This window comes from Crocodylus siamensis, chromosome 2 (assembly GCF_052110815.1).
Source record: "Crocodylus siamensis isolate JL-2025a chromosome 2, ASM5211081v1, whole genome shotgun sequence".
NCBI classification, from domain to species: domain Eukaryota; kingdom Metazoa; phylum Chordata; order Crocodylia; family Crocodylidae; genus Crocodylus; species Crocodylus siamensis.
In genome coordinates, this window is record NC_143396.1 from 249,014,640 (window position 1) to 249,039,551 (window position 24,912).

Below are 24,912 nucleotides of genomic sequence, written 5' to 3' on the forward strand. Positions count from 1 at the left end.
TCCGAGCCGCCAACCTCAGGCCTGAGGCTGGGACAAAGGCGGGGCCGTGACCCGAGGCTGCCCCTCAGCCCAGTCAGCGGCGCTTTCGACCGCAACGAGCTGTCGCGCACTTCCCCTGCACCGGCATGGACCCGCGCACCTCCCCTCTACGGGCGGCACTACGAGTCCCGAGCTGCTTCGCGCGCTGGCCAACCAAGCCTGCCGGGAGCGTACGGGGCCGCCCACTCGGCGCGGAACCCGCCAATGGGCGGCGGGGCGGCGCCAGGGGGGTTTGGTTGCGCCGGGTCAGGGATGGCGCGGGCTCATTGAGGAGGAGGAGGAGGGGCCGGGGCCAGGCCAGCGGCGGCGGCGACGGGCGGGGGCACGATGCCGGTCCACTCGCGGGAGAAGAAGGAGAACAACCACGATGAGATGGAGGTGGATTACGGCGAGAACGAGGGCAGCAGCTCGGAGGAGGAGGAAACCGAGAGCTCGTCCGTTTCAGAGGAGGGCGACAGCTCGGGTAGGCGGGCGGCGCCGCGCGCCCCTCCCCCCTGCCCCGCGCGCTGTGGGCGGGGCCGGCCCCTCCAGCCCCAGCACCTCAGCTGGCCGCCCCTCACGGGGGCCCCGCCCCTCCCTGCGCTGGTTTCGGAGCCGTTGACGCTCCTCCCCGTCCTCCCCGAGCCGCTGCGCCGTGCGGGGCCCGCCCCACCCCGCCTCAGAGTCGGCTGCCGCTGGCTCCTCCCTGACTCGGTGCTTCCGAGGCGGGGACGCGGGGCGAGGGCGGGGTTTCAGCTCGGTTGCCCCGTATGGGGCGCGACCCCGGCTGCTCCGGTGTCCTTCCAGTTGGGTTTGCCTAGTCCCCAGTTAGAAACTATCTCTCTCAGTTTCTGTGCAAGAGGCAGGCAGTTTCTTTGCCTTTTTGCTGGGGCAAAGGGCAGGCTCCAGTCACCTGAGGATGGCTTAGGTGGCCAGTGCTGCTTAACTAAGTTGGGTAGTGAGTTGTTCAGGATGGTGCTGCCTAAATCTCTGGGGCTTGGGAGGTCCAGGGTCTCACCAGTGCAAGATCAGATCCCCAGTCACCAACATCTTAGTGAAAAGTGAGAGCTACTGCAGGACTGGGCACGGGGGTCTGGAGCAGATAGGTAAAGTGATTATTCCTGGCAAGCTCTGTGGAGCAGATATTGTTATAGCCTTGCTACAGTGGGGGATGCAGGTAACAGCCAATTTGCTTGCATGAATGGCAACCCTGGGAAAAGCTGAAGCTATATGATGCTTTCACTGATGTAATACACATTGATGTGGCCTTACTCCAGTTCTTTCAGGGTTAATCATATGCTAGATATTGGGCAAAGTGTACCCTGGGTGTTGAGGTTTCAGCTGTCGTGAAAAAAACAGGAGCAGTTTGTGTAAATAGGTCATTGGTTCAGGTCCTTAAATAACAGCCCCCATCATGGTAATATTAATACAGTCATTATTGTATTTATCTGCATTACAGTTCTGAGAAATATTGTATATACTTGAATACAAGACAAGGATTTGTTTCCCCAATCAGCATGGGGAAGAAAACACCTCATCTTACATTCATGTACAAAGAAACTGTATTAAGTACATCGCCTACCTTTGAACTGCTACTAAAAGTAGTATGTGCTTTGTACTGGAAACCAACGATGTCATTAATTAAATATAGTCAATACTGAGCATGACTGTAAAACACTTTTTTTTTTTTTTTTTTGGTAAAAGTATATGTCTTTATATATACATAAAAGTGTGTGTTTTTGTATGTGTGTACACACACAAACACACACATGTACACATACACACCTTCTAGTCGCTTTTCATCATATACTTGTACCTTCACCTACAAAAGAAAACCCTGTGCACCTATTATATTATGCTTACCTGTGGAACCATGCTCCTGTGCACCCATCCACAAGGCTGCGTCTCCCTTAAACCCACTGTCTCTTAGTCCTCTCCCTGAATATGGGGTTTAAAACTTAGTTCACTCACTCTCACTGGAGGATCAACTGCTGCTGTGCTTGTTGCTGCCTTCCGATCTAGTTGGACAGCGACAGCAAAGAGGATGTCAAGACATTTCCCCACTTGGTGTAAGACTTGGAAGATCCTGTGTCAAGTGTCCCTCTGCCAGGTAGATTTGGCTGTGTCCTCACTGTCCTCTGCTGCCAATTTCTGATAGTAGGACGGGAGTTTGCTTAGGGCCATTTTAACATAGTCTGCCACCTCTAGTTCATGTGTCCGTACATCAGGAGGTTCCTGGATTTCTGCAGGGCGCTCCTGACGCAGGACATAAACTGATCAAAGTAGGCCAATGATCAGGTGCCCATATGACACTGCCTCTCTGGTCAGCTTTCCGACCCCTGTCATTGCTTTGCAGAGCCGCTTTACCTTTTTCCACACCTCCTTGGCATCAGAGCAGAGCCATAGGAGGTGGTCAGTCGTCTCAGTGGCTCCCTGGCAGATTGCCCTCGGGTAGCGGGATCTCCCTGGCTGCCTCTTCCTTTGTGTCCAAACCCTCACTGGAGGGGCTCGGTGGGATACCAGCCAGTTTGAGGCTCTGTAGTCTTTGCCTAGGCCCATGTGGCAGATGCACTCCCACACAGCTTGGCAGGTGTCGCCCAGGAGGAAGTCTACGGGTGACGATATCTCTAAATCTCACCCCCCTCCTGTATCTTCTTGTGGTTGGCCATGGTGGGGCCTGCATTCCGTAGGCCATACATGCTGTGAAGTTCATTCAGGATCTTGTAGAACGGAGGTGGGTCCATGAGCCACAGTCTCCTATTGGTTGGCGCGAGCACCCCACAGTGTCTTGGGAGGTGCTCTGCAAAATATCTCACAAGACAGGCTGTTTTTGACTCTGCCCATTGCCAGTTTACAGATCTGGCTCATGTACTTTGCCCATAGGAACAGGAGGGTGTCTGGCATGGCTGTACCCCTGGCTCGTTTGACCTTATACAGATTCTTTCTGGCTTTCATTCAGATTCTGTGGGTGATATGCTTAGAAGGGGGAAGACCAGCATAGTGTACAGAAGGAGGAGCAACCCTACCTTCATAAGTGCCATGTGCTCCTCCATAGAGAGGCAGTGAGAGTGCCACAGACCCAACCTGTGTTTTACCTTGGCCTCTGTCTTTTTGCATGCTTTCCTGCTGCTCAGCTTGGGGTTGAATTCCACCCTGAGGATCTTGACCCCCCTCGCAGGGGACCAGAGACACACAGGGATTCCAGGTCACTGAGCTTGCCCACAGGCAGGTGCTCTTGCCCACATTGAGCTTGGCCCCCGATGCCGCCTTGTAGATATATTTGCCATAGAGTTCTTTTTAATGACTGTTTGCTTCGGCACAGAACGTTCAAATCATTCAATTAGACCAGGACCTTCTGTGCTGCTGCCTGGGATGTGAACTCCATAGATCCTGGGGTCCTGCCTGATCCACTGGGCCAGGGGTTCAGTTGCACACACACATAAGATTGGGGAGAGTGGGCAGGCCTGCCAGACCCCCAGCTCCACTGTGATCTGTGCACTCAGGAACCTGTTGACCTGCACCTTGCTGCTCAGATCCGTGTAGAGGGGTCCTGATTCAATGAACAAAGGTTGGGAAGTTTCCCATCTGCTTCAGCATCTCAAAGAGGAACTGGTGGGATACTCTGTCATAAGCTTTCTCCACGTTCAGTTTCGGGACAGTGACGTTCTGCTTTCTCTCTTTCCAGCTGGAGCGCATCTCTTAGTTGCAGCAGGGCTCTGTGGATCGGGTGCCCCAGATTTTGAAGATGGGTCATGTCTTTACTTGCCCTGGCCTTTCCTGTGAGCCCTGCAGACTACACAATGTGATTCTGCAGGCCACAAGTTTGATACCCCTGGTCTATGCTATTGGTTTAGGAGAGAGCAGTCAGACCAGCACATTGTATTTTAGGGCAGTGCTGGCAACTTTTTTTTGGTGGCAGGCCACAGTAACCTGGCTTGAGTTCAGTGCAGGCCATCGCTGAGATCTTGCCACTTCTCCCCACTACCTTGCTGCAGTATGGGCAAAGCTCTGCCCTACAGAAATGGCATGGAAGTCCCCAAACTCCATGGGTAGGATCCCATAGCTCTGCAGGTTGTAGCTTGCCAATCCCTGCTTTAGAGCACTTCTGCCTAGCCTGGTAAGTTTATGTAGAGCTTGAGTGACATGTATCAAGGTCACACACAAAATTGGACAGAACAGGAAACTGTACTCAAGTCCAGGGCAATTGTTGTAGCTTATGTTGGCTTCTGTCCATGTAAAGGTTCACTTTGGACTTGTTGAATGATGTGGTGCTGATTCTTTAATCAATGGATTGTGTTTTCTTAGATAGAATTGTTTTTAGCTCTAGATCTAAATCAGGGGTGGGCAATTATTTTGGGCAGAGGGCCGCTTACTGAGTTTTGGCAAGCCATTGAGGGCCTCATGACAGGCAACCCAGGGCATATTAATATTAATTTTCTAAGTTTTTTTAGGGGCCCTGTGGGCCAGATAGAATGGCCTGGCAGGCCACATCTGGCCCCCAGGCCACATTTTGTCCACCTCGATCTAAATTTATTGTGTTTATACCCTCTGCTGAGAGCACATCTAAACTGTCCAGAAAATTGTATTTATTGCTACTGCTATGGGCTTAGCAATTCCATTAAATGTTTTGAAATTTTTTTGGGGGGAGGACATAGCCATGTAGTGGTTTGTCAGTTACTTTATCTTCATATTTTTATAAAGAATATAGGAGAGAGCTGGAAGGAGAGGTTGTATGAAATTTATCTGAATGGCTGTTAATTCAGGAGATCATGAATTACTTGATTTGAAGGAGATGAAAGAATGACTATCAAAATATTGAAAACAGAAGTAATTGTGACCTAAAAAACCTGAAATTGCTATATATGAAGAAATGGAGGAGGTGGAAGATAGAATAGGAATAAGATAAATTTTCAGACTGAAAGATTATATAAGGAAAAACACAATTTAAAAAGAATTTAAAGACTGCCCTTAGGCTAAAAATACTTAGCAGACTATGTGTGGCTGTAAGAATGAGAGAATGGGGCTTCAGCAGTTAAATTTGTATTCAGCTGTATATTTGGGGGTTTTTTCAGTGAGGTTCACCTTGACATCAGTACCTTGGTTCAGCATGGCTTAGTTGTGCACATCTCAGATAAGTCCTTGTTCTGCATATCCAGAAATTATTTGCAGCAGTCATCCCATTATCTTTAGTAAAAGGTTTTCCACAAAGGTCTTCCTTCACTTTGGGGAACAGGAAGAAGTGGTAGGGTGCCAAATTTGGGAATAGGACCAAAGATGTGTTTGGTCATTTTGGTCACTAACCTAGAGTAATGCACTGTTTTGGAGAATCGGCACTCCTCAACTCAACTTTCCCTAGGCCCCTGGCAGACCATTAATATAATCACAACATTGGGATATAAGGCATTTTATACCATACCTGATCTAAAAAATTGTGTGTCCTACCATGCCAGATGTACATATTAGGATGTGTGATTTGAGGTACAATACAGATCTGATGTTATAGCTTAAGGTGTTTTAAAAATATTTTCCTAGAATTTATTTTTAAAATTCCAGGTTGTAGTCGTATTGGTCTAGACCAGGTGTTGGCAACCCCTGGCATGCATGCCGAGCATGGCACGCAAGGCTGTTTTGCTTGGCACGCCATGGCCAGCCCCAGCTCTGGGTCGCTGCTGCTGGCGACGGAGCCTGGCTGCTTCCAGCAGGGCTTGCAGCATCCCAGCTGCCTGCTGGGAGCAACCCAGGATCCCGGCTGGCAGTAGCTCCCCAGAGCCGGGGCCGGCTGCATCTGGGAGCCTCCAAACAGCTGGGCTTCGGCATCAGCTCTGCACTGGAGTGTGCAGGTGTGCCTCGGAGCTGGCGGTGGGGGAGGGGGCCTGAGGCAGCACAGCCCTGGTCTCTCCCCTTCCCCTGGCACGGAGGTGATGAGCAGCTGTTTGTAGTCAGCCTGGGCTCTGGGCAGCTGCAGTGGGCAGAGTGCAAACAGCTGTGCTGGGCTGCACAGCTCCGGCATCAGCTCCGCGCTGGCGGTGACTGCACGGGCAGCTTGGGGCAGACAGCAGGGCAGCGAAGCCCGCCCCGAGGTACCCATGCAGTCGCTGCCAGCATGAAGCTGATGCTGGAGCTGTACAGCCGAGCGCAGTTGTTTGTACTCTGCCTGCTGCAGCTCCCCAGAGCCTGGGCTGGCTACAAAGAGCTGTGCCGGGCTCATCACCTCCATGCTGGGAGTGGGGGATAGAGCAGGGCTACACTGCCTCAGGCCCCTCCCCCACCGCCAGCTCTGAGGCACGCCTGCACGCACTGGTGGGGAGCTGATGCCGGAGCCCAGCACAGCGGTTTGGAGGCTCCCGGCTGCAGCCGGCCCCTGCTCTGGGGAGCTGCTGCCAGCTGGGATCCCGGGCTGCTCCCAGCAAGCAGCTGGGATGCTGCAAGCCCTGCTGGGAGTAGCCTGGGCTCCAGCTGCTACCCAGAGCCAGGGTAGCTGCTGGCAGCCACAGAGCCCAGGCTGTGAGGTAGGGGCTTTGGGTGGGGGGCAAGGGGCACAAGCAGGGCATCCTGGCATGTACCCCTTGCCCTCATTTTGTTTTTCTGCCATGCCGGCACTCCGGCACCTTTCGAGGTAGGCATTGTGGTGTTTTTCGGCACTGCAGCCAAAAAACGTTGCCTACCTCTGGTCTACACTCTAGAGGAAAAGACAATCAGGACTCGTAGTAGAGATGATATCTTTTATCAGACTAACAAGATTTTTGCAAAAAAAATGCTTTAATTGCAAGCTTTTGGGCACAAGCCCCCTTCATCAGGCATTGAAGAAAAGATTGTACAGTTTTGTAGTTTTTTAAAGATACAGAAGAATCTGGATGATGTCTTAATTTGTACAACCTAAATAATTAACTGCAAAGGGAAAAATTGTGTGATAATCTTCTTCAGTTTTTCATGGCATGTAAAAAAAAAAAAGAAAAAAAAAACTCTTTAAAAATGTGTGTGTGGTTTAAATCTCTCCTGAAATGCTCTGGATAAAGAATTAGGATCATTGTAAACACAAGAGACTGACAGCTGTGAAATTCACAAAGGATTAGGATTTTCTATCATCATTTTTTAAAACTGTTGTTTTTGTTAATATTTGATGAACTTAAATGGCTCTAACTCCTGGAAGAAAGTATATTTCTGTTAGTGTAGTGTCACACATTCAACTTAACACTGTGCAGTTAAAATGTGAGCAAATGCACATTCGGGCAATTTAATACATGTTAAGTGCCATTGTGCCATTACAAAGTTGCTTTCTTTTAGGGCAGGATTATCTTAACGTACTATATCACAGCATCCCAAAGATTTGCAACTATTGGAAGTGAACTGTGATTATACCCTTAGATTGAGCAGCACTGTCCTTTCCATTTGAGTGGTGAGGACTCATGAAACATTTCTTGGGACACTTTCCTTCTGTCTCCCCAAGTCATCCTCCAATGACTATAGAAAAGATTAATAGAAAGACTCTTGAAGTGGGGAAATTTTTCTTTTTGAGAAACTACTTTTCAGGTTCTGTTGTATATTATGGAAACGATGGGAAGTAAAAACCTCTTTTACTTCAGTCTTCACAAATAGGGACAGCTACCACATGATGGATGCAGTTGACAGCAAAGACAGGGAAGGAGACAGTCTAGAGTAGTAGCAGAAAAGGTTATGGATTACTTAGAGACGCTTGATGCTTTTGAGTTGGTAGGGCCAGATGGGATGCACCCTAGGGTACTGAAGGAATTGGCTGAGGTAATTTTGGAGCCATTGGCTATCGTCTTTGAGAATTCATGGAGTTTGGGTGAGAACTTGGATGATTGGAAAAGGGGAAATATAGTGCCCATTTTTAAGAAAAGGGAGGAGGAGGATCCAGGGGATTGCAGACCAGTCAGCCTGACTTAAATATCTGGAAAGATCATGGAGCAGGTCCTCAAGGAATTTATTATGAAGCACCTGGAAGAGAACAAGATGATTAGGAACAGCTGGTGTAGATTCACCAAAAGCAAGTCATGCCTGACCAATTTGTTTTCTGTGATAAGTGGACAGGCTTTGTGGATGTGGGGAGAGCAGTTGATGTGATATAGTTTAACTCAGAGGTTACCAAACTTTTTCTTATTGCATACCCCCTTCCAGATTTACCAGCTGCCCACATACCCCTACCAGCATACGTTTTGTATTTTAACCCCTTAAATGCCAATTATTATTATAATAATGAAAATGAAATCTACCATTAACACAGTTTCCTCTCACCTATCCCCTAGGTATGTCTGGTGTACCCCCAGGGGTATGTGTGTCACAGTTTGGGAACCCCTGCCTTAACTTGAGCAAGGCTTTTGACACTGTCTTCTCCCATGACAGTCTCATTAGCAAGCTTAGGATATACAGATTAGAGGGCTCCTGTAAGGTTGAATCATTGTGCTCACTTCAGTGACTCAGTGTCTAATATCAATGTCTCAGTGTTGGGAGAAGGTATCAAGTAGGGTTGCTCAGGGGTCTGTTCTGGGTTTGGTACTGCTCAACATCTTCATTAATGATATGGATGCTGGGATGAGGACATGCTTAGCAAATTTGTGGATGACACCAAGTTGGGTGGAATTGCAGACACACTGGAGGGCGGAGGGCAGATCTAGAATGACCTGAATAGAATGGAAAAATGGTCTGCAGCCAGTCGCATGAGACTTAACAAGGACAAGTGCAAAGCCCTGCACTTTGGACAGAACATTGCATGCAGAAATACAGACCAGGGAATGAATAGCTAGACTTCAGTACTACAGAGAAGGACCTGGGGGTTACAGTAGACCAGTGCTGTCCAACTGGTGGCTTGCAGGCTGCATGTGGCCTGTGAGGGGGTTAGACTGCCACCTTTACTCCCACCCAGCTACTGCTGCCTCAGTTACGACATACTGGAGGAAGCTCTGGGCTTCCCTTCCTTCTGGCTGCTTCTTCTGTAGGCTATGGGCTTTCCCCTCCTCTGGCTCCAGGGGCAGGGTAGGCCAGAGCAGTGTGGCACAGCTTGTGGTATGGTGGAATCCCATGATATAGGATGCTGGTATGGTGAAACGGAGGAGCCTGTGCCCAAAGAGCTGAAGGTAGGGGTGGGGTGCCTTTGTGCACCTGCATGGTGCTGTGTGGTGGAGGGGGAGGAGTACCCACATGCCCAGTGCAGTGCAGAAAGTAGAAAGTGCCTGTGTGCCTGCGCAATAGAGAATGTCCCCGTGCCTGGTGCAATGAGGCATAGGGAGTGCCCACTTGCTTGGTGCAGCAGGGGAGTGCCCAGGGAGCCTGTGTCCTGCCTTGTGTAGCCCCTCCAGTGTGTGGCTTGTGGGATGTGATACCCTGTCCACTAACAGGTTGGGCAGCCTTGCAATAGACCATAAGCTGAATATGAGCCAGTAGTGTGCTCTTGTTTCAAAAAATAGCTAAGAGTATACCGAGTTATATTAAAGGAGTGTCACTTGTAAATCAGGGGAAGTGATTCTTGTGCTCTGGTGAGGCTTCATTTGTAGTACTGTGCTCAGTTTTGGGCCCCACACTTCAAATAGGATGTGAACAGTTTGGAAAGAGTCCAATACAGAGCAACAGAAATTATGAGAGGCGTGGAGAGCAAGACATATGAGGAAAGGCTGAGAGAGAAATGTTATATTTTATTCTATTACTTTGCAAGGAAATTAACTTTTTTTTATTCATAGAAATGGATGATGAGGACTGTGAAAGAAGAAGAATGGAATGTTTAGATGAAATGTCCAACCTTGAAAAACAGTTTACAGACCTCAAAGATCAGTAAGTAGTTGCGTGTTTTGAAAACGTTTTTCTATTTAAAGATGATTTCAAATGCTGCCATTTTAAGAAGGCTGGTGATTAAAATTAGGAGTAACTTCTTCCTTAGTTTGCTTTATGAGATTTCCAGGTGTAGATCTTCCCCAAATGCATTAGAGGGGATGGCATGAGTCTGTCTTCCAAAAATGTTGAGGGTATAAAAATATGGAACTGTGTCAAGATCCATTTTATTATTTTCTGAAATAGAATTTGGAGTAGTATACACCAGTATATATTATAACCAAGGCTCCTCTCTGGGGTATTAATTAGATTTATCTAGATGTCTTGCTAGAGCAAAAATCTTTGTACTTCATCTTTAGAAAAGGATAGACAATCCTGGACTTCATATCTGCTTACGCCTTCTAGAAAAAATATGCAAGAGAATTTATTATAAAGCTTGGAAAATTAGTGGCAACAAATACAACTTTATAGGTTTTAATTTTCTGTTATGGAATGATTAAATTAGATATGGGATTGTGCAAAGAATTTTTTCAGAGAAAATTATTTCTGTGATTCTGCTTGTGTTTTTTTTCCCCTTTTACTTAATACTCTCCTTTTACAATTTGAGACTTTACAAAGAGAGATTAAGTCAGGTGGATGCGAAACTGCAGGAAGTCATAGCTGGAAAGGCCCCAGAGTACTTGGAACCGCTGGCAGCTTTGCAAGAAAATATGCAAATCCGAACAAAGGTGGCAGGTAGGAATGTGAAATTATTGCTGCTCTTTAACAGTGTACATTTACTATGTAGATTCCAGGTCAGTATTTCCTTGTTTTAGTGTGGTTCTTACAGATGTGAAGTTTTAGGAAATACTTAACATAACATAAACCTTTTTAAACAAAAGTTAAAAGTTTATTTGTATCATTTAAAAGAGACTGTGTGGGAGAATTTATTAGAACTCTATATAAGTTAGATGTGCATTTTTTTAAAACTAAGAAATCTCAACTGAACATATAAAACCATAACTAGAAGATACACTATCTACATCTTATTTGCAGTTTTGGGCTCAAACCTGCACTTGTGGGTCACTGGCAGAATAGGAGTGACCTACCTCATGAAAATTGTACTGGTTCTGTTCTGCTGTCTTAGATTCAGAGACGCTTCCATTTCACTATGCAGCCCCCTCCAGTCCCCCCCCCCAACAAAAAAAAAAGAGAGAGAGAAATTTGAAATCCAGTTAGAATCCTTTTTCTCAGTACGTCTTCATTTATGCAGCTTGCTTGTTCAGATACTGTTGATTCACAGCAGAGCAGCATTGGATTTTAAACATCTACCATGTAGCTAACTGGATTTCAGGTTTTGTTTTTTAATTATGTGGAGAAGCCAAAGCTGAGGAGATTCTTGTCAATTCCGTGTGCTCTCTTGCTGAAGAATAGTATAGGTCAAGGCTAACTGTATACAGATGGAGCACTGGTATGACAGAAACAGAAAAAAAAAGATCTGCTTCTCCTGTTCAACCCCCATTGTGAAGTCTGTGGATGGTGACCTCTGCAGCTAAGTTAGTCTGTGGGACTTAAACTGGAAAAGAGCAAAGAATCAGACAATGAGGAGGTCTCTAGCCAGAGGAATGATGCGTACGTCCTCTTAGAATACAAGCGTCAGAAGAAAACTGCTGGAAAAGGATCAAAACTGCCAGTCTTAGCAACATTAGTACTGATGCAGCTGTTCACTCCTTCAGTTACTTCCAAGGAAGGAAGGCAGGTCAGATCCAGAAGTCGAGATCAAAATTACTCAGTACGCTCTTATTCTGGGGTTTGCCCTATTACTCCTTCAACTAAGGATAACTGAGGATTTCTAGGGCTACTAATTCTTAACCTTAGAAGGATTACTTAACAATCTTTTAGTTCTCAATTAGCCTTCTTCTAGTATTGACATAACAGGCTTTTCTGGCTTGTCTGTGGGTTATCTGTTTTAAGTCTTAGATCCTAATGCAGATATTAAGAACAAGATGGTATGAAGAGGCCAAATACCCAATATTCCTCTCACTCACTTAGATCATAAGTGACACTCTGAAGGAGAGCACATGTCTAAAGAAGAAGAGAGGCAAAGAGAAGAAAGAGGAACCCTAATTAGGGCAAGTTAAAATAATACACATGATCCAAGTCAGAAAGGCCATCTTTCAAGTTCAGAGAATATTAGTGGTCTTTCCCTCTGAGTGGATTCCAGAGAATTTCAAAAGCTTTCGTTACTTGTTAAAGGAAAGCGTCACTTTTTTTTCTTCTAGTCAACAGCTTGATACTTGACCCAAAAATGATAAATTTTGAGAAAGTAGTGGGAGAGAGAAATCATACAAAATCCAACCAGGAGAACTCCTGCTGGGATAAAATTATAGGCTGTTACAACCTAAGAAAGCTTAAAAAAAGACCAATGTTACAAAAATATTTTGAAACCAATGCTGAAGTTCAGGGATGTTCACTGGGTGGTCTGAAGAATGCATGTTACCTACAAGGGGTTAACACACAGCCCTTAGGTTTCTGGCCTGGTCACTGCTCCCCCATTGCTCTCTTGCTGCTACTGTGGTCTTCATGGATCTCTTCTCTCTTCCAGTTTCTGCTGCCTGCCTCCTCCCCTCCCCTCCCTTCCCCCCCTTGAGTTTTATAGTTATTAGGGTCTACCCCCCTTGAGTTTTATAGTTATTAGGGTCTAGAAGGGACCTTACAGATCATCAAGTCCAGCCCCCCTGCACTTGGGCATGAAAGACTGCTGGGGTCAGATGACCCCAGCAAGGTGGGCATCAAGACACTTGGGCTAGAGTGGAACAGCCTGGGGATTTGGGTGTCTGGGGCTTATGCCCGACACAGTAGGGAATGACCCTTGATTGGGGGAAGGGGGGGCGCTCACCTCACAGGGGGTCTGTGCCATGTGATATATGGCCTGGGGTGGGGGGGGGATGTGGCTTGTGTGACAGGTGGCCACTTAGATGTTGAACAGTCCTTCTAAAGTAGATAGTAGCAGAACTAAAGTTCCCTCTGATCAAAAGTTCTCTAACTTAGAAGGAAAACTATCAGATTTCTTAAAGCACTCACACCATCCTTAATGAGCTGCTTACAAAAGTGTTTAAAGCCATAGTCATCTTTTTCTCTTGTTACTAGATTTGCTTATCACTTTGGGGTGTGCTCATTTATTAGGGATACATTTTTAGGATCTCTGTAATTCTATCAACGTGCTGCTTGTGTTACTTGTGTTTGTATATGGAGCTGTATCCGTTCTGCAAGTCTTCACCCCCAGTGGAGCTATCTTGCAGGACTTGGTTTCAGTGGGGCTTGGTTCCTCCAGGCACATCAGTCTCTCACACACACACACACACACACACACACACACACACACACACGCACACACACACACACACACACACACACACACACACACACACACACACACACACACACACACACACACACACACACACACACACACACACACACACACACACACACACACACACACACACTAATGTGACACGCCTGACCGGGATTGATCAGCATGTACAGGCTGACACCTTCATATGCCAGGAATCAGTTCATTAAGGTAAGAATAAAATGCAGTCAGACACAAACACACAGGTGAACAGAATACCTCTGAATCTGGCTGGGTGTCCAGCTGATACCCTTATGGGCCAGGATTCAGTTCATTAGGGCACGTCTGAGCCAAACTGGGTTAATCAGCTTGTACAAGCTGATCCCCTTATGTGTCTTAAATTCAGCACGTCCCAATCTTTTGCTGTGTCCTAGTAGTGGTAGCCTCTTGATGAGCGGATCCCACAGTATTTTTGGACTTCACAGGGATCTTTTGCTTAGGTAAAAGAAGCGTTGCTTCAGAGCAAGTGGAGAAGGAGCAGGAGAGAAGGAAAATTACACCCAGTTACTACCAGTTTGATTATAAAAGTTAATTATTGCTAAGTATATGAAATTTATAATGGTACTAGTAATAATAGACATGCAAGGGAAAACAAACAAAAATAATTACAATATTACCCTGGTTTCATTGAGTATTTGGGGAAACCTAGTTCAAGCTTAACTAATAAAATTCAGGTTCAGAAAGCTATGCCTGGAGAGAAAAAGAAAGAGAGAGCAAGAGCTGGGACCTCACCGTTCCAAGGTCCTTGGGTGATTTGTTGACAAGCAAGTTCTCAGCACGATCCTTGAAGGGAGATGATCTGTTTTGCCCAGCTTCTTGAGAACAACAGCAGATGGTGTCAGAGAGATTTTTGTCTCTTGAAGCACAGTGTTTGCTGCTTTATAGCTTTCTTATACCTTTAGTCTAGCCTCTTCAAAGCATTTTTTTAATTGTGTAAATCAAGAGGGTCCCAAGCCATAATTAACAAGGAAAATCCTGTTATATAAACAGTTTAAATTTAAATGAATTACGTTTTTTCAGTGACAAGGGGTTATGTGGTTTGGAACATCTCAAGAAACTGATTAACAACCAGGAAAAACATTAAGTTTTAAGGAGTAACCAGACACCTAGGAGCCAGCTTGAAATTATTATGAATATACTGGAAGGGATTTTCTCAGATGGCCTAGCTATGCTTGCACTGTGAAGTCAGCATCAGTGTTTTGTATTTTATGTGTTGGAAATAAGCCTCAGCTTAGCATGAGTTACAGGTTTTACTGTAATCTTTTAACAGGTCCGAGGGGATTACTTGGAGTGTTCATAAACTTTGTGGGGAGGACTTCCACCAGTCATCCTGGGGAAAGTATGACATCATTTGTGGTCAGGGCTCCAACGGGCTGGACACTGTGATGAACCCTTAACTATTGTTCAAATGTTGCCTCTACCCCCTCTGACTCGGTCTCTTGCCTCAACATTCCCAGCAAGGACCGAGTTTTAGTCAATCAAGTTTAAATAGGCCTCCCGTACTGGGACCAGGGAATGTACGGCCCAAGATGCCTATTAAACTTCTCTTCTGCTTAGTTCTGGTTAGATGAGGGAGGGGGAAGAGGGGGAAATAGAAAAAGTCCTTTGTAAGTCCAGCAAGGTGGGTGCCAGGGCTCCCTCATGAACACAGAGCTGACAGGTAACACACTTCACTTTTGAGTAACTACTTATAGTTTATCAGATTACACATTGATGTAATAAAACAATTTTCAAGTGAAATGTATGTCTGAAAAATGCATCAAAAAGGAAATATCTCAGCTGGGGGCACACGTAGGCACACTGTGGTGTTCCTGGCCGAAGTGTTTCAAAATGTTGAAGGCCTTCTCCAGCATGGACCGGGCAGGGGGGTGTTAAAGTAGACTGCAGCAACCTGCGGTTGTGCTGTCAGCTGCCTCCTGGCTCTTAGGGGGGGTATGGGAGGGCTATGAGAAATTCTGGCGTGGCTGCAACCCCCCTCCCCCGTAGCCCCCCCCACAGTGCTGCTGCTGTCTGTCCCAAGTGCAGCCCCGGTCCAGACTTCCTGCAGGGAAGAGCCTGGTGCTGCCTCCAGCCTGCAGCAGCAACCTGCCCTTGCCCTGTGCACAGATCCAGTGTACACACATCCCCCATAGCTCCCCTGGGGTTATACATAGGAGCAGGATCTGCCCTCTGAACAAGCCATGCAACTCTGTCCCATGCCCCACCCCGACTGGGCAGCCCCAGCTCCCTCCCTCCCTCACCACAGGGATCTCAATCTGCTCCTCCCATGCCCCCCCCAACAGACTTACCAGCCAGATGCTGCTCTTCAAGCTGCCAGGCTGCATATTGGCAATCAGATCAGTATTGGCTGATATGACTCATTAATAATTGGCCATCGGTATTGGCACAAAAAAAATCTTTATTGTTGCACCCCTACTTAGATTGTATCTAGAAACATCAACCAAGTTAATCTCCCATTGTATTAGAGCAGGGGTGTCAAAGATACAGCCTCTAGTCCAGTTCTGGCCCATGGACTCCTATCATTTGGCCCTAAGTGCTGCCTGTGGAGCCCTCCATCTAGTCCTGTATGCTGTATGCACTGGCCCCAGCCCCATGCACTGCATGTAGAGTCAGTCTGGAGAACAGGTGAGGTTGTCTGTAGGCCCAATGTATCTCACCAGACCAGTCCCATGCCCTTCAGCTGTCCCATAGGGGCAGATGAGTTTGATGCTTCTCTGTTACAGTATGAACATACAAACCTTGTACTGTGTATGGAGGAGGGCAAGAGTACAGTGTATTAGCTCTTTGTCCATGTGTCCACTCTTAACACTGGGGAAAGTGGAAGTTAAACTTTGCTAGTTAGCCCCCAGGTTAACTTCCATATACCACGGGAGAAGAGTGAACTCATGGGCATTTATCCTGGGCTAACTGTTGTGGTAAAGCTCTACCCACTGTTATCCTGAGGCCCCATGTATGTTTTTCACACTGTGGTTGTTACTTGAGAAGTCTCTCAGTGCGCCAACCTTGGTCAGCTAGAATTAGGATAGCTGTCGTATAATAGCTTTATCATGTGATGCATTGGTAGAATCTTGTGGGGAGAATAGACTTAAACTTGTTTGCACCCTATATTCATAACAAGAGAAACATTTTATCTTAATAAAAATAGACTGGAACAGAAAATGAAGGGATACTGTTTCACCTCCTGAATTTTAAGACAGTTAACTTTCCATAAATTGTTTATACTTGATACTGGCTGAACACTATCCATTTCTAATACAGTATTTCTTTACACATACCTAGTGCTAGGATGAGCAACAGAATTCTGGAAAGAATCCTGAAATTGGTTATCCATCTAAAGAAATAACAAGTCTCTAATTTGTCTGCTTTCAGGTATCTATAGAGAGTTGTGTTTAGAGTCTGTAAAGAACAAATATGAATGTGAAATTCAAGCTTCTCGTCAACACTGTGAGGTACTGCTAACTTGTTAAAACTGACAGTTGATTATCTATCTTTGAACTCTCTTGCATGTTAGTTAATGAGAAGTACATCTTTAGTTGTTGTTATTGCCATCATTTTACTATGGTAAGTAACTTCTAACTGTATTACTGTGAAAGAAACATATTATCAGAAACATCCTGAAAGTACATGTCAGCTTATCATCTTAGCTTTGAATAAGCAAATTTAATATGTTTTCATTAACAGAGTTTGTTAAAGATTAAAAATTATTTTGGAAATTAGAGTTACATACTAGGCATCCAAGGAAATAACTATAGCATTATTCCACCATAAATACAACAATCATACTGCAATTTTTAGAATTGTTTTAATATATAAAGCTTTTAACAACTGATAATACAGCCACTATTCAACAACTAGTACCAGAGGGTTAGACATTTCTCAATTTTTGGATAATTTTTCAATTAATTTATTTAAATCAAAGGTGTCAAATCTCCTTGGGCCTACAGGCTAGATCCAGACTGTGGGGCTCCTCTTGAGCCAGATGTGGACCCACCTGTGGTGGTGTTAATCCACTGGAGGTTTCTGAGCCGCAGGGATTAACATGCTTGTCCCTTGCCCTGATGTAGCTGACACACATCCCCATTGGCTGTCTGTATGCCAGAATTCAATACTGGGCCCTATCCCTGAATTCTCAGCCCCTCTAGAAGCCCTGTGGGCTGGATGATATGGCTCTACTGGCTGGGTTTCATCTAAGTCAAGTGGGAAGTACTTGCATAGACACAGTAATAAAATTGATTCTTTAGGTCTTTGATTGGATGGGGGAAACACATCAAGGCCTACAAATTAAGATATACATTCTACTTGACCAAAAAACCAAGGGGTTTCTCTGAGCTCATGCAGTAATTGAAACATCTGGACAAATATAAATCTATTTATTCTTCAGATAATGTTACCTTTTTATCTAGATGTAATTTGGGTGACCTGGTCCAGTTCCCTGTTGGATGTGACTGGATCCTGTTTCTGAATATGTTCTTTTAAGCTCCTTCCATTCAAGTACTGAAAGTGGTTTTTCAAACTATGTATTTGGCATTTTTGACTGGTGGGACCTTGTTTTCCAACTGTTTAGCCCTCCTCCCATAGTCATCTTAATTACTCAGGTGCTTAGATGTGTTCTTCTGCATCCAAAGACTCACAGGGCTAATTTGTTTTGGTCAGAATCCTTTCATCCAGGGCTATCATGTAGGTTTCAGGGCTTCTTGCGACCTGGAGAACCTAATCCCACAAGCTGGATCTGTCCCACGAGACTTGTTGCTAGAGGTGTTGCATCACAGCAGCTCTAGATCCCAGGGGGATTAATACTCCTGTCAAATTTTGGGAGTTTAGTTGCTCTTGGTGAATGAAATTGGCAGCGGGGGGAAAAGGGAGGGGGTGGTGGCTATGTTAACCCTCTGAGTTCTGGAGCCATGCCTGCAATGTACTGGCACTTGTTGAGATTAATGCCTCTGCTGCTGCTTGCAGATTGTCCAGCTCGTGAGAAGCCCCATGGTCCACATCCAGCCTGTAGGATCAAATGAATTTGACACCACTGCCTTAGGCTGTATCACCATTCTAGCCTTCTTGCCATAAATGGCGTGCTGTGCTTGTAGAGCATTCCTACAACATGGTCTCTTGCTTCCACTGGAAATCTCTTGGGCTTCTATAAAATATCCCAGCCTCATCTGTTTTTGTGAAGATATTTGTTTAAAATCAGCAATAGTGCTGGTGGCAAAACCATTGTTTTGCTGTAATGGGGCCAATCAATAGCCTTGTGTGTGCTATTGAAACTTCTCCATCTAGTCTGTCCTTTTGGTATCAAGTTCTTATTACAAAATTAATTCTCAAAATAATACTAGCTTTTGTATTAAAGAATGAAATGCATTATATTTGTAAAATAAAAATAATTTAATAAATACATTTCTTGTGACATTAGGTTTTCCATGTGACTTATGGAAATTAAAATAGATGTTGGAAAGACATTTCTAACAGGAGTTGTAGGCATTGTGCTCTTCCTCGGAATTTAAATATTTTGTTAGTTTGAAAAAGATGGTAAACATGATAGGATTTAAATACACTCAGTCGCCATTATTGTCTCTTTTCTCCCCCATAAAAATAGGAATGTCCCACCCCCACAAAATTGTAACTAAAGTTTTGGGTTTTTTCCCCCCAGGCTTTTTTGTTTTGTTTTTTTTTGTTTTTTTTACACATTAGCACTTTATTCTTAATGAAGACTTGAGTTGTCTTGTTTTCTTTCCTATTTGACTTTCCATAGCTGCTAATCTTGCGTTTCCTTAATACTTTTTCCTTCTTTCCAATTCAGGTATCTCGTAGTATTTGAATCTAATGTACTTTTGTGACTCAGATCAAGCCTCCTTTCTGCATAAAAGAAATACTCCAGTGAAATCTTTAACATGTCTGTTGGAAGCTGACTGGCATAAAATAGTCTCAGGTCATTGAGCTGCCTCAAGTAGTATATAAAATAGGACACAGCTACCAACATAGATCTTAAGTCTTCTTGTAACTGTCTCAGTCCTTCCGGAAATCATTAAATTATCATGCAATTAAAACAAATTAGGCCCCTCCTGAAAACCCAGAAGTTAATTCCCATTTATACTTTGTCTGTTTTCAGAAGAAGACTGTCAGCCAGATAAAAGGGTAGCAAATATATTGTTTCAAAGTTCAGATCTCAAAATAATTTACAGTTGAAATATCTGTTCAGTAGGCCATTGTTTCCAGTGCACTTTGTATTCCATATTTGCTTCAGATCTTAAAAACAAGTTAATGGAGTACACCTCTATCCATAGTAGACCTCCTTTACTATTCACCACCGAGTGTTCTGTCACTAGTCATAGCAGAAAAGCATACATTTGTGTCAGAGTAGAGATTGTACTTCTGGAGATCTAGCTTTTTTGCCTTGCATGCTTATCCATCACACTAAGTTATTATCTTTGATCACTGGACATCTTGTATTCAGCCTGATATATCTGTAATAAATATTTGCTTTAAGTACCTAGGCTCTTCCACTGACAAAACCTGTGGATGAGGAACTTAAAGTAAAATGGGAAATGTAGCTCTAAACCATTGATGTAAGTAACATTTAGGTAACATTATACATTCTTGTGTGTTTAATTCTTGCCTTTTCCAGAGTGAAAAGCTCTTATTATATGATACTGTACAAAGTGAATTAGAAGAGAAGATCAGAAGACTTGAAGAAGACAGGCATAGTATTGATATTACCTCAGGTAAATAGAATTTGAAAGATTTGTAAGCCCTCGGTTGTAGTCTGTTGTGTAGGTAATCCATCTGTGGACCTTCTTATACTGTAGAATCCTTATTTAGAATTGCATTCTAGATTTAATTCTAAGTCTGACCAAACTTAAACTTATTATATACAATGTTATTTTGGAATGTTCAGCATCCTTTGCCTTTGATTCTGAGGCTGTTAATTTTTAACTGTTGGTAAAAGTGTGTAATGGCCACAAAATTGAGAATACTAGGTCCAAGTCAGAAGGTTATGTCTCCTACTTTTTCTCAGCCAAATAATATTGAAAAAATATTAAAATTTCATGAAAAATATGTACATTATCGCTGGCAAGTTTCCTTTGGGAAATGTGACATCTTTAATTAGACCTACTAAATAGTTGAAAAAATTGTTCTTTGCAAGCTTTTGAGCACAAACACGTGTCTTTAGGCATAGGGAGAGTCTGCTGGTGTTGGTGGGCTCACACAGTCTCCTTCAATGGCCTTTTTGAGCAAGGGCATGTACCCATTATTGTAAAACCCTTGTTCTTGCTGCACAGCCTCCAGCTCATTGTGAAAATTACCTTTGTAGTCCGTTCTTCCTCCACCAGGCTGTATGGAGGATGATGCAGCACAGTCCATCCAAATTATGGGATTGCCTTTGCCTCTGTGTTGTGTAAGCTGCTGTGTGGGCAGGCATTGTGCAGAAACACCATCTCAGACATGTCTCTGTTGGGCTCTTTGCATGCAGTGGTTCAGTTTTTTTTCAAAGTCTTGACAGACCACTGAGTTAACTGTGGCTGTCTTAAATAAGAAAAACACCCTTGATATCCATGGCTTAGAAGATGAAAATCAGGAGGTGTCACTTTGTGGCTCATGAAGCATGACACTGCAGTCTCTGAAGCGTCAAAAAATGATTTGTAGCGTTGTCTCAATTTTTTATTATAAAAACTAAACATGCAAATTCATGGTATCTAAAGAAAAATGTTCAACTAATGGAAGGTTTCTGAATGTATTTCTTTCAGAATTATGGAATGATGAACTACAGTCTAGGAAGAAAAGGAAGGATCCATTTAGTCCAGATAAAAAGAAACCTGTTGTTGTATCAGATATCCTTCCTCTATCATTGTTATTTGATTATACAGTCTTTTTTAAAGCTGATCTTGCCAAACATCATAGTCTATTGCTGTATGACCAGCTGAGGCAATAATACAGTCTTAATGCTATTCACGGTAGGTACATTTTGTTTGATAAGTCACCTTTTATATAATTTTGACAATCCAGAATAAGACTTCTGCTGCCAGAAAACTAGTTCATCTAGTGAAAGTGATTGCAAAAGTTACTGTTTTTAATTCCTTCTAATTTAGCATTTATTTCCAAAAATAGAAGTAGTCATGTATATTAACATTTCAGTTAAGGATATGCTGCCATTTGTTTCAACTGATACATGGTACCAGTTCTAATCAGCAGTTTGGAAAGACATAATTTGGGATCTTGAATTTGACACAGTTGCATATATATTATATAAGATGACAAAGAGTGGATAACATTTTAAAGAGAGTTTGGAGCTATTTTTACGATAATGTTATACATTCTTTTAGTGACTTGACTTTAGAAATGAAGGCTTTAAAAAAATAAATTTAAACTTGTAGGTGATGGTTGCCATGGATACAAAGCTAAGGAAAGAATTAATAGCATGTGGTTGACCTGGTACAGTACTCAGATAGCAAAAGAAGAAAAAGTGAATGATTCATGAGACTGACTTGGGAGACATTTTGATAAAGGGGAAGAAAGAATAAAGGTAGTAGTTTCTTGGTCTTTGCAAATAACGTGAAAGTAAGTAAAGTGATCCAGATAGTGACATGAATAAGAGCAAGTTGATAAGCCTGGAGACTAGAGAAAGAGGCTTCAGAAATGGTTTTCATTTCTGGACCATAGTTTAGAGGTGGGAGTGAAAAGAGACTTGTGCGTGTAAATGTTGCAAACCTGGAACCTTCAAATTGCAAACGTCTGGGACAGACTTGTTCAGTGTTGAGCATACTTTTGATTTCAGACAGAATTTGATATTGAGCTGTACAGGTAGGAAGGCAAGGAATCATAATGTGACAAAAGTTTAATTTAAATGATAGAGGTGAAAGCAGGATAGAAGATTAAAGATGTAACTTTAGGTAGTGTAATTTCTTTATTGTGCTCTTCCTGCATAGGTGTTTTTATGTGGCTTTCTTTTAAGTTTCCTCTTCATTTACTTCAGTGTAAGAGTCTTGTGTTACTCTTTAGTTGCATGTTTTAAATTCCTGAAGTCAAGATTGTTAATGTTTAAAATTTAAGGGGTAGGGAAATGTCTTGCTTTTAACTTGGTGGAAGGGCTAAGGGACCTTAGGCATTAGCAAATTGAGCTATAGTTCATGTGTACCCTTTTCCCCCCTTGCATGGAGGAGGTGAGAGGGTCAGGTGACTGAATCCTAAGAGTTAGGCTCAAAGGGCATTTATACACATGCTGTGGGAGTGGGGTGGAGGGAGGAGTGTCTGGAGCATCTCAAGTATCAGCATCCTTGCTCTGAAAAATGGTGAATGAGCTTTAGTTAAAGTGCCCCCACCACCATTTTTCAGAAGGGGATGCTGGTACATGAGATGCTAGAGGCTGCTGGAGCACAGTAATTACCAGGTTCCCACAGACTTGATTAATTGAGTGTGCTGTGCACTGTAATTACAGTGTGTCAGAGCAGCCTCGCTGCTTGTGGATAGGTGCCCAAAGAGTATAAACAGATGTAGGCTGCATGACTAACTGCATATTTCAGATCGAGTCAACATATACCATTATGCACCTGTGTAGCTACCAGGGAAAGGGTTCTATATATTTCTTTCCATTTTTACAAAGCCATGTAAGTAATCACAATTTTTTAGCATTTTCTCCCAGGAGAAAGTCTTCTGTTTTGGGATCCTACAAACATACCAGTCCATTATTCCACTTTAAATACTTGTGGACTATGTGAGAGAGTATGGTGGGGAAGGGGGGAATAATGTTGTGTACCTCTGTTGTTAATAGTGATTTGTTCAAGTTAACTGCCATTCATTTTGGGGACAAGCCTATCAGGCTGTGTGGCTTGCCCCTTTCACTGAACAGCAGTGCCGCTTTGGAAGGGCTACCTGTATGAAGGCCTGTGCCACTTCTCTTTTGTTTCTGGTTTTGACTGAGATCAATCCTGATATAAGATGTTTGTTTACAGTGGTAAGATCCAACAGCAATAATGGTTCTTGGCTTGAAGGCCATCTAACACTGCACCGAACCCAAATGAAAGCCTGACACCAGCAGAGTTCTTTTCCCTGCTTTTGGCTCCCAACTAGTGTTAAAAGAATGTCTGTTTCATTCTTCTGCACATGCTAATCAGTGTTTTAATTGAGGTTCACTGAATTGGGATGGCTGCTTTACTGAAATATTTCCTGGAAAGATGGTTGATCTTAATGATAGTGAATAGCAATGACTGTTCCTAAGTTAAGACAGTATTATAAATGTAACTTAATGGAAATGCTTTCAGCTAGTGGCAGAAAGTTAAATGGCAGACAATCACTTTTTTCAGGTGTAAATTTACTCTGGTCTTTTAATATAGAAATTCCTAAAAGAAATTAAATAGCATGTGAGAAAATATAAGTTTTTTATTCCTCAATTAAGGATGATCAGATGCTGAATGTTTGAGGTGAAAGCTAAATAGTGACAGATTTTGCAGTGAATAAACTACACCGGTGACTTTTGTTTAATATATATAAAAAAAAAACTCCATTCAGTAAATTACTAGTGATTTTAATGTTAAGTCTGCACATGAAGTAGTTGTTTCAGGAAATGAGCAATACCTGAAATTTAATTCAAGACTGAAATATTATTTTAATAATCTCTGGTAGGTCTTCAGGTACCAAAATTGTGTTTACAAAGAGAATGGTAATCAACTAGTCTCTGCATCCATAAATTCTCTCTAGTCGTATATTTGTCAGGTAACACCATTATATGTAATGCTATTTGGAATCTTATACCCTGATTCAGTTGTTCTGTTGATCTTGTCTAGAATAAAAACAAAGTTTTTAAAGAATTAATTAGTAGTGGGTATTAAAAGCATCAGTCCAGATCAGTTTCTTGAACTGTTTTAAAGCTAGTGTGCTTTTAAGCTCAGAAGTAGTTAACTTCAAAATTTAATAATTTTAATATATTTTTTCTTTAAATAGGCATACTTGATAGAACTTTTAGTGACAGAAAGAACTGAAACTTATTGTAAAGTCATCCTAGTAAGGTATTTTTTGCATCATTTGTAGTGTAGTAGGTAAGAATTTATCATCCAAAGCTGATATTTTTTGACACAGCTTTCAGTGTTTAAATCTTTATTTCCTGAGTTTTGGATATTTGTGGGTTTGGTTTTTTTTTACCTTACCATTTTTTCTGTAGACTAGTACTTAGGATTAGGGACCTACCTAACTTGTGAATTTTTCAGTGTTTCATGGAAGCTGTGAAATCCAGGTTGTCCAGAATCTGTTAAAACAAAAAATAAGGGGAAGGTGCCAGCTGGTAAGGCAGCACAAAAGGGACAACAGATAAGATGACGACTGCCCCTCCTCCCTCCTCTGATCCCCCCAGGACCTCTCTGCCAATCAGTGCTAAGGGATGGGGCTGGATGAAGGGCAACCAGCAGTCAAGATAGCAACTTCCCCTTCATCCCTCCTGGGACCTCTCCACCAATCAGCATCAAGGGACGGGGCCTCCACAAAATGCCCATGAAATGGGCTCTTTATGCCAGGACAAATCTGCAAAAATAGTTTTGTCTTGGTAAGAGTTAAATGAATCCCTGTTTATTATGCTTAATGCTGCACTAGGGGCGCTAAGTTAGATTCCTGCTGTCCATGAGGTAGTGAACTAATTCATCACGACGTATTCTTTTTTCTTTTGCCATACAAGAAACAAGGATTATCTTGGTTTTTTCAAGTACAGACTGTATACATCAGAAAAATATCTAATCCAC

General features: G+C 43.4%; 1 protein-coding gene across 1 annotated transcript in view; it reads left to right on the top strand.

Moving 5' to 3' along the window:
- Positions 1-256: 256 nt before the first annotated feature.
- BRMS1L (BRMS1 like transcriptional repressor) overlaps positions 257-24,912 on the top strand; it is a 34,201-nt gene continuing 9,545 nt past the window's right edge. Inside the window, exons 1-6 of the mRNA XM_090033624.1 lie at positions 257-502; positions 9,714-9,804; positions 10,409-10,536; positions 16,565-16,644; positions 19,815-19,911; positions 20,935-21,018. Of these exons, the coding sequence (XP_089889750.1) occupies positions 367-502; positions 9,714-9,804; positions 10,409-10,536; positions 16,565-16,644; positions 19,815-19,911; positions 20,935-21,018 (616 nt within the window). The 5' untranslated portion in view covers positions 257-366. The remainder of the gene's footprint in view (positions 503-9,713; positions 9,805-10,408; positions 10,537-16,564; positions 16,645-19,814; positions 19,912-20,934; positions 21,019-24,912) is intronic.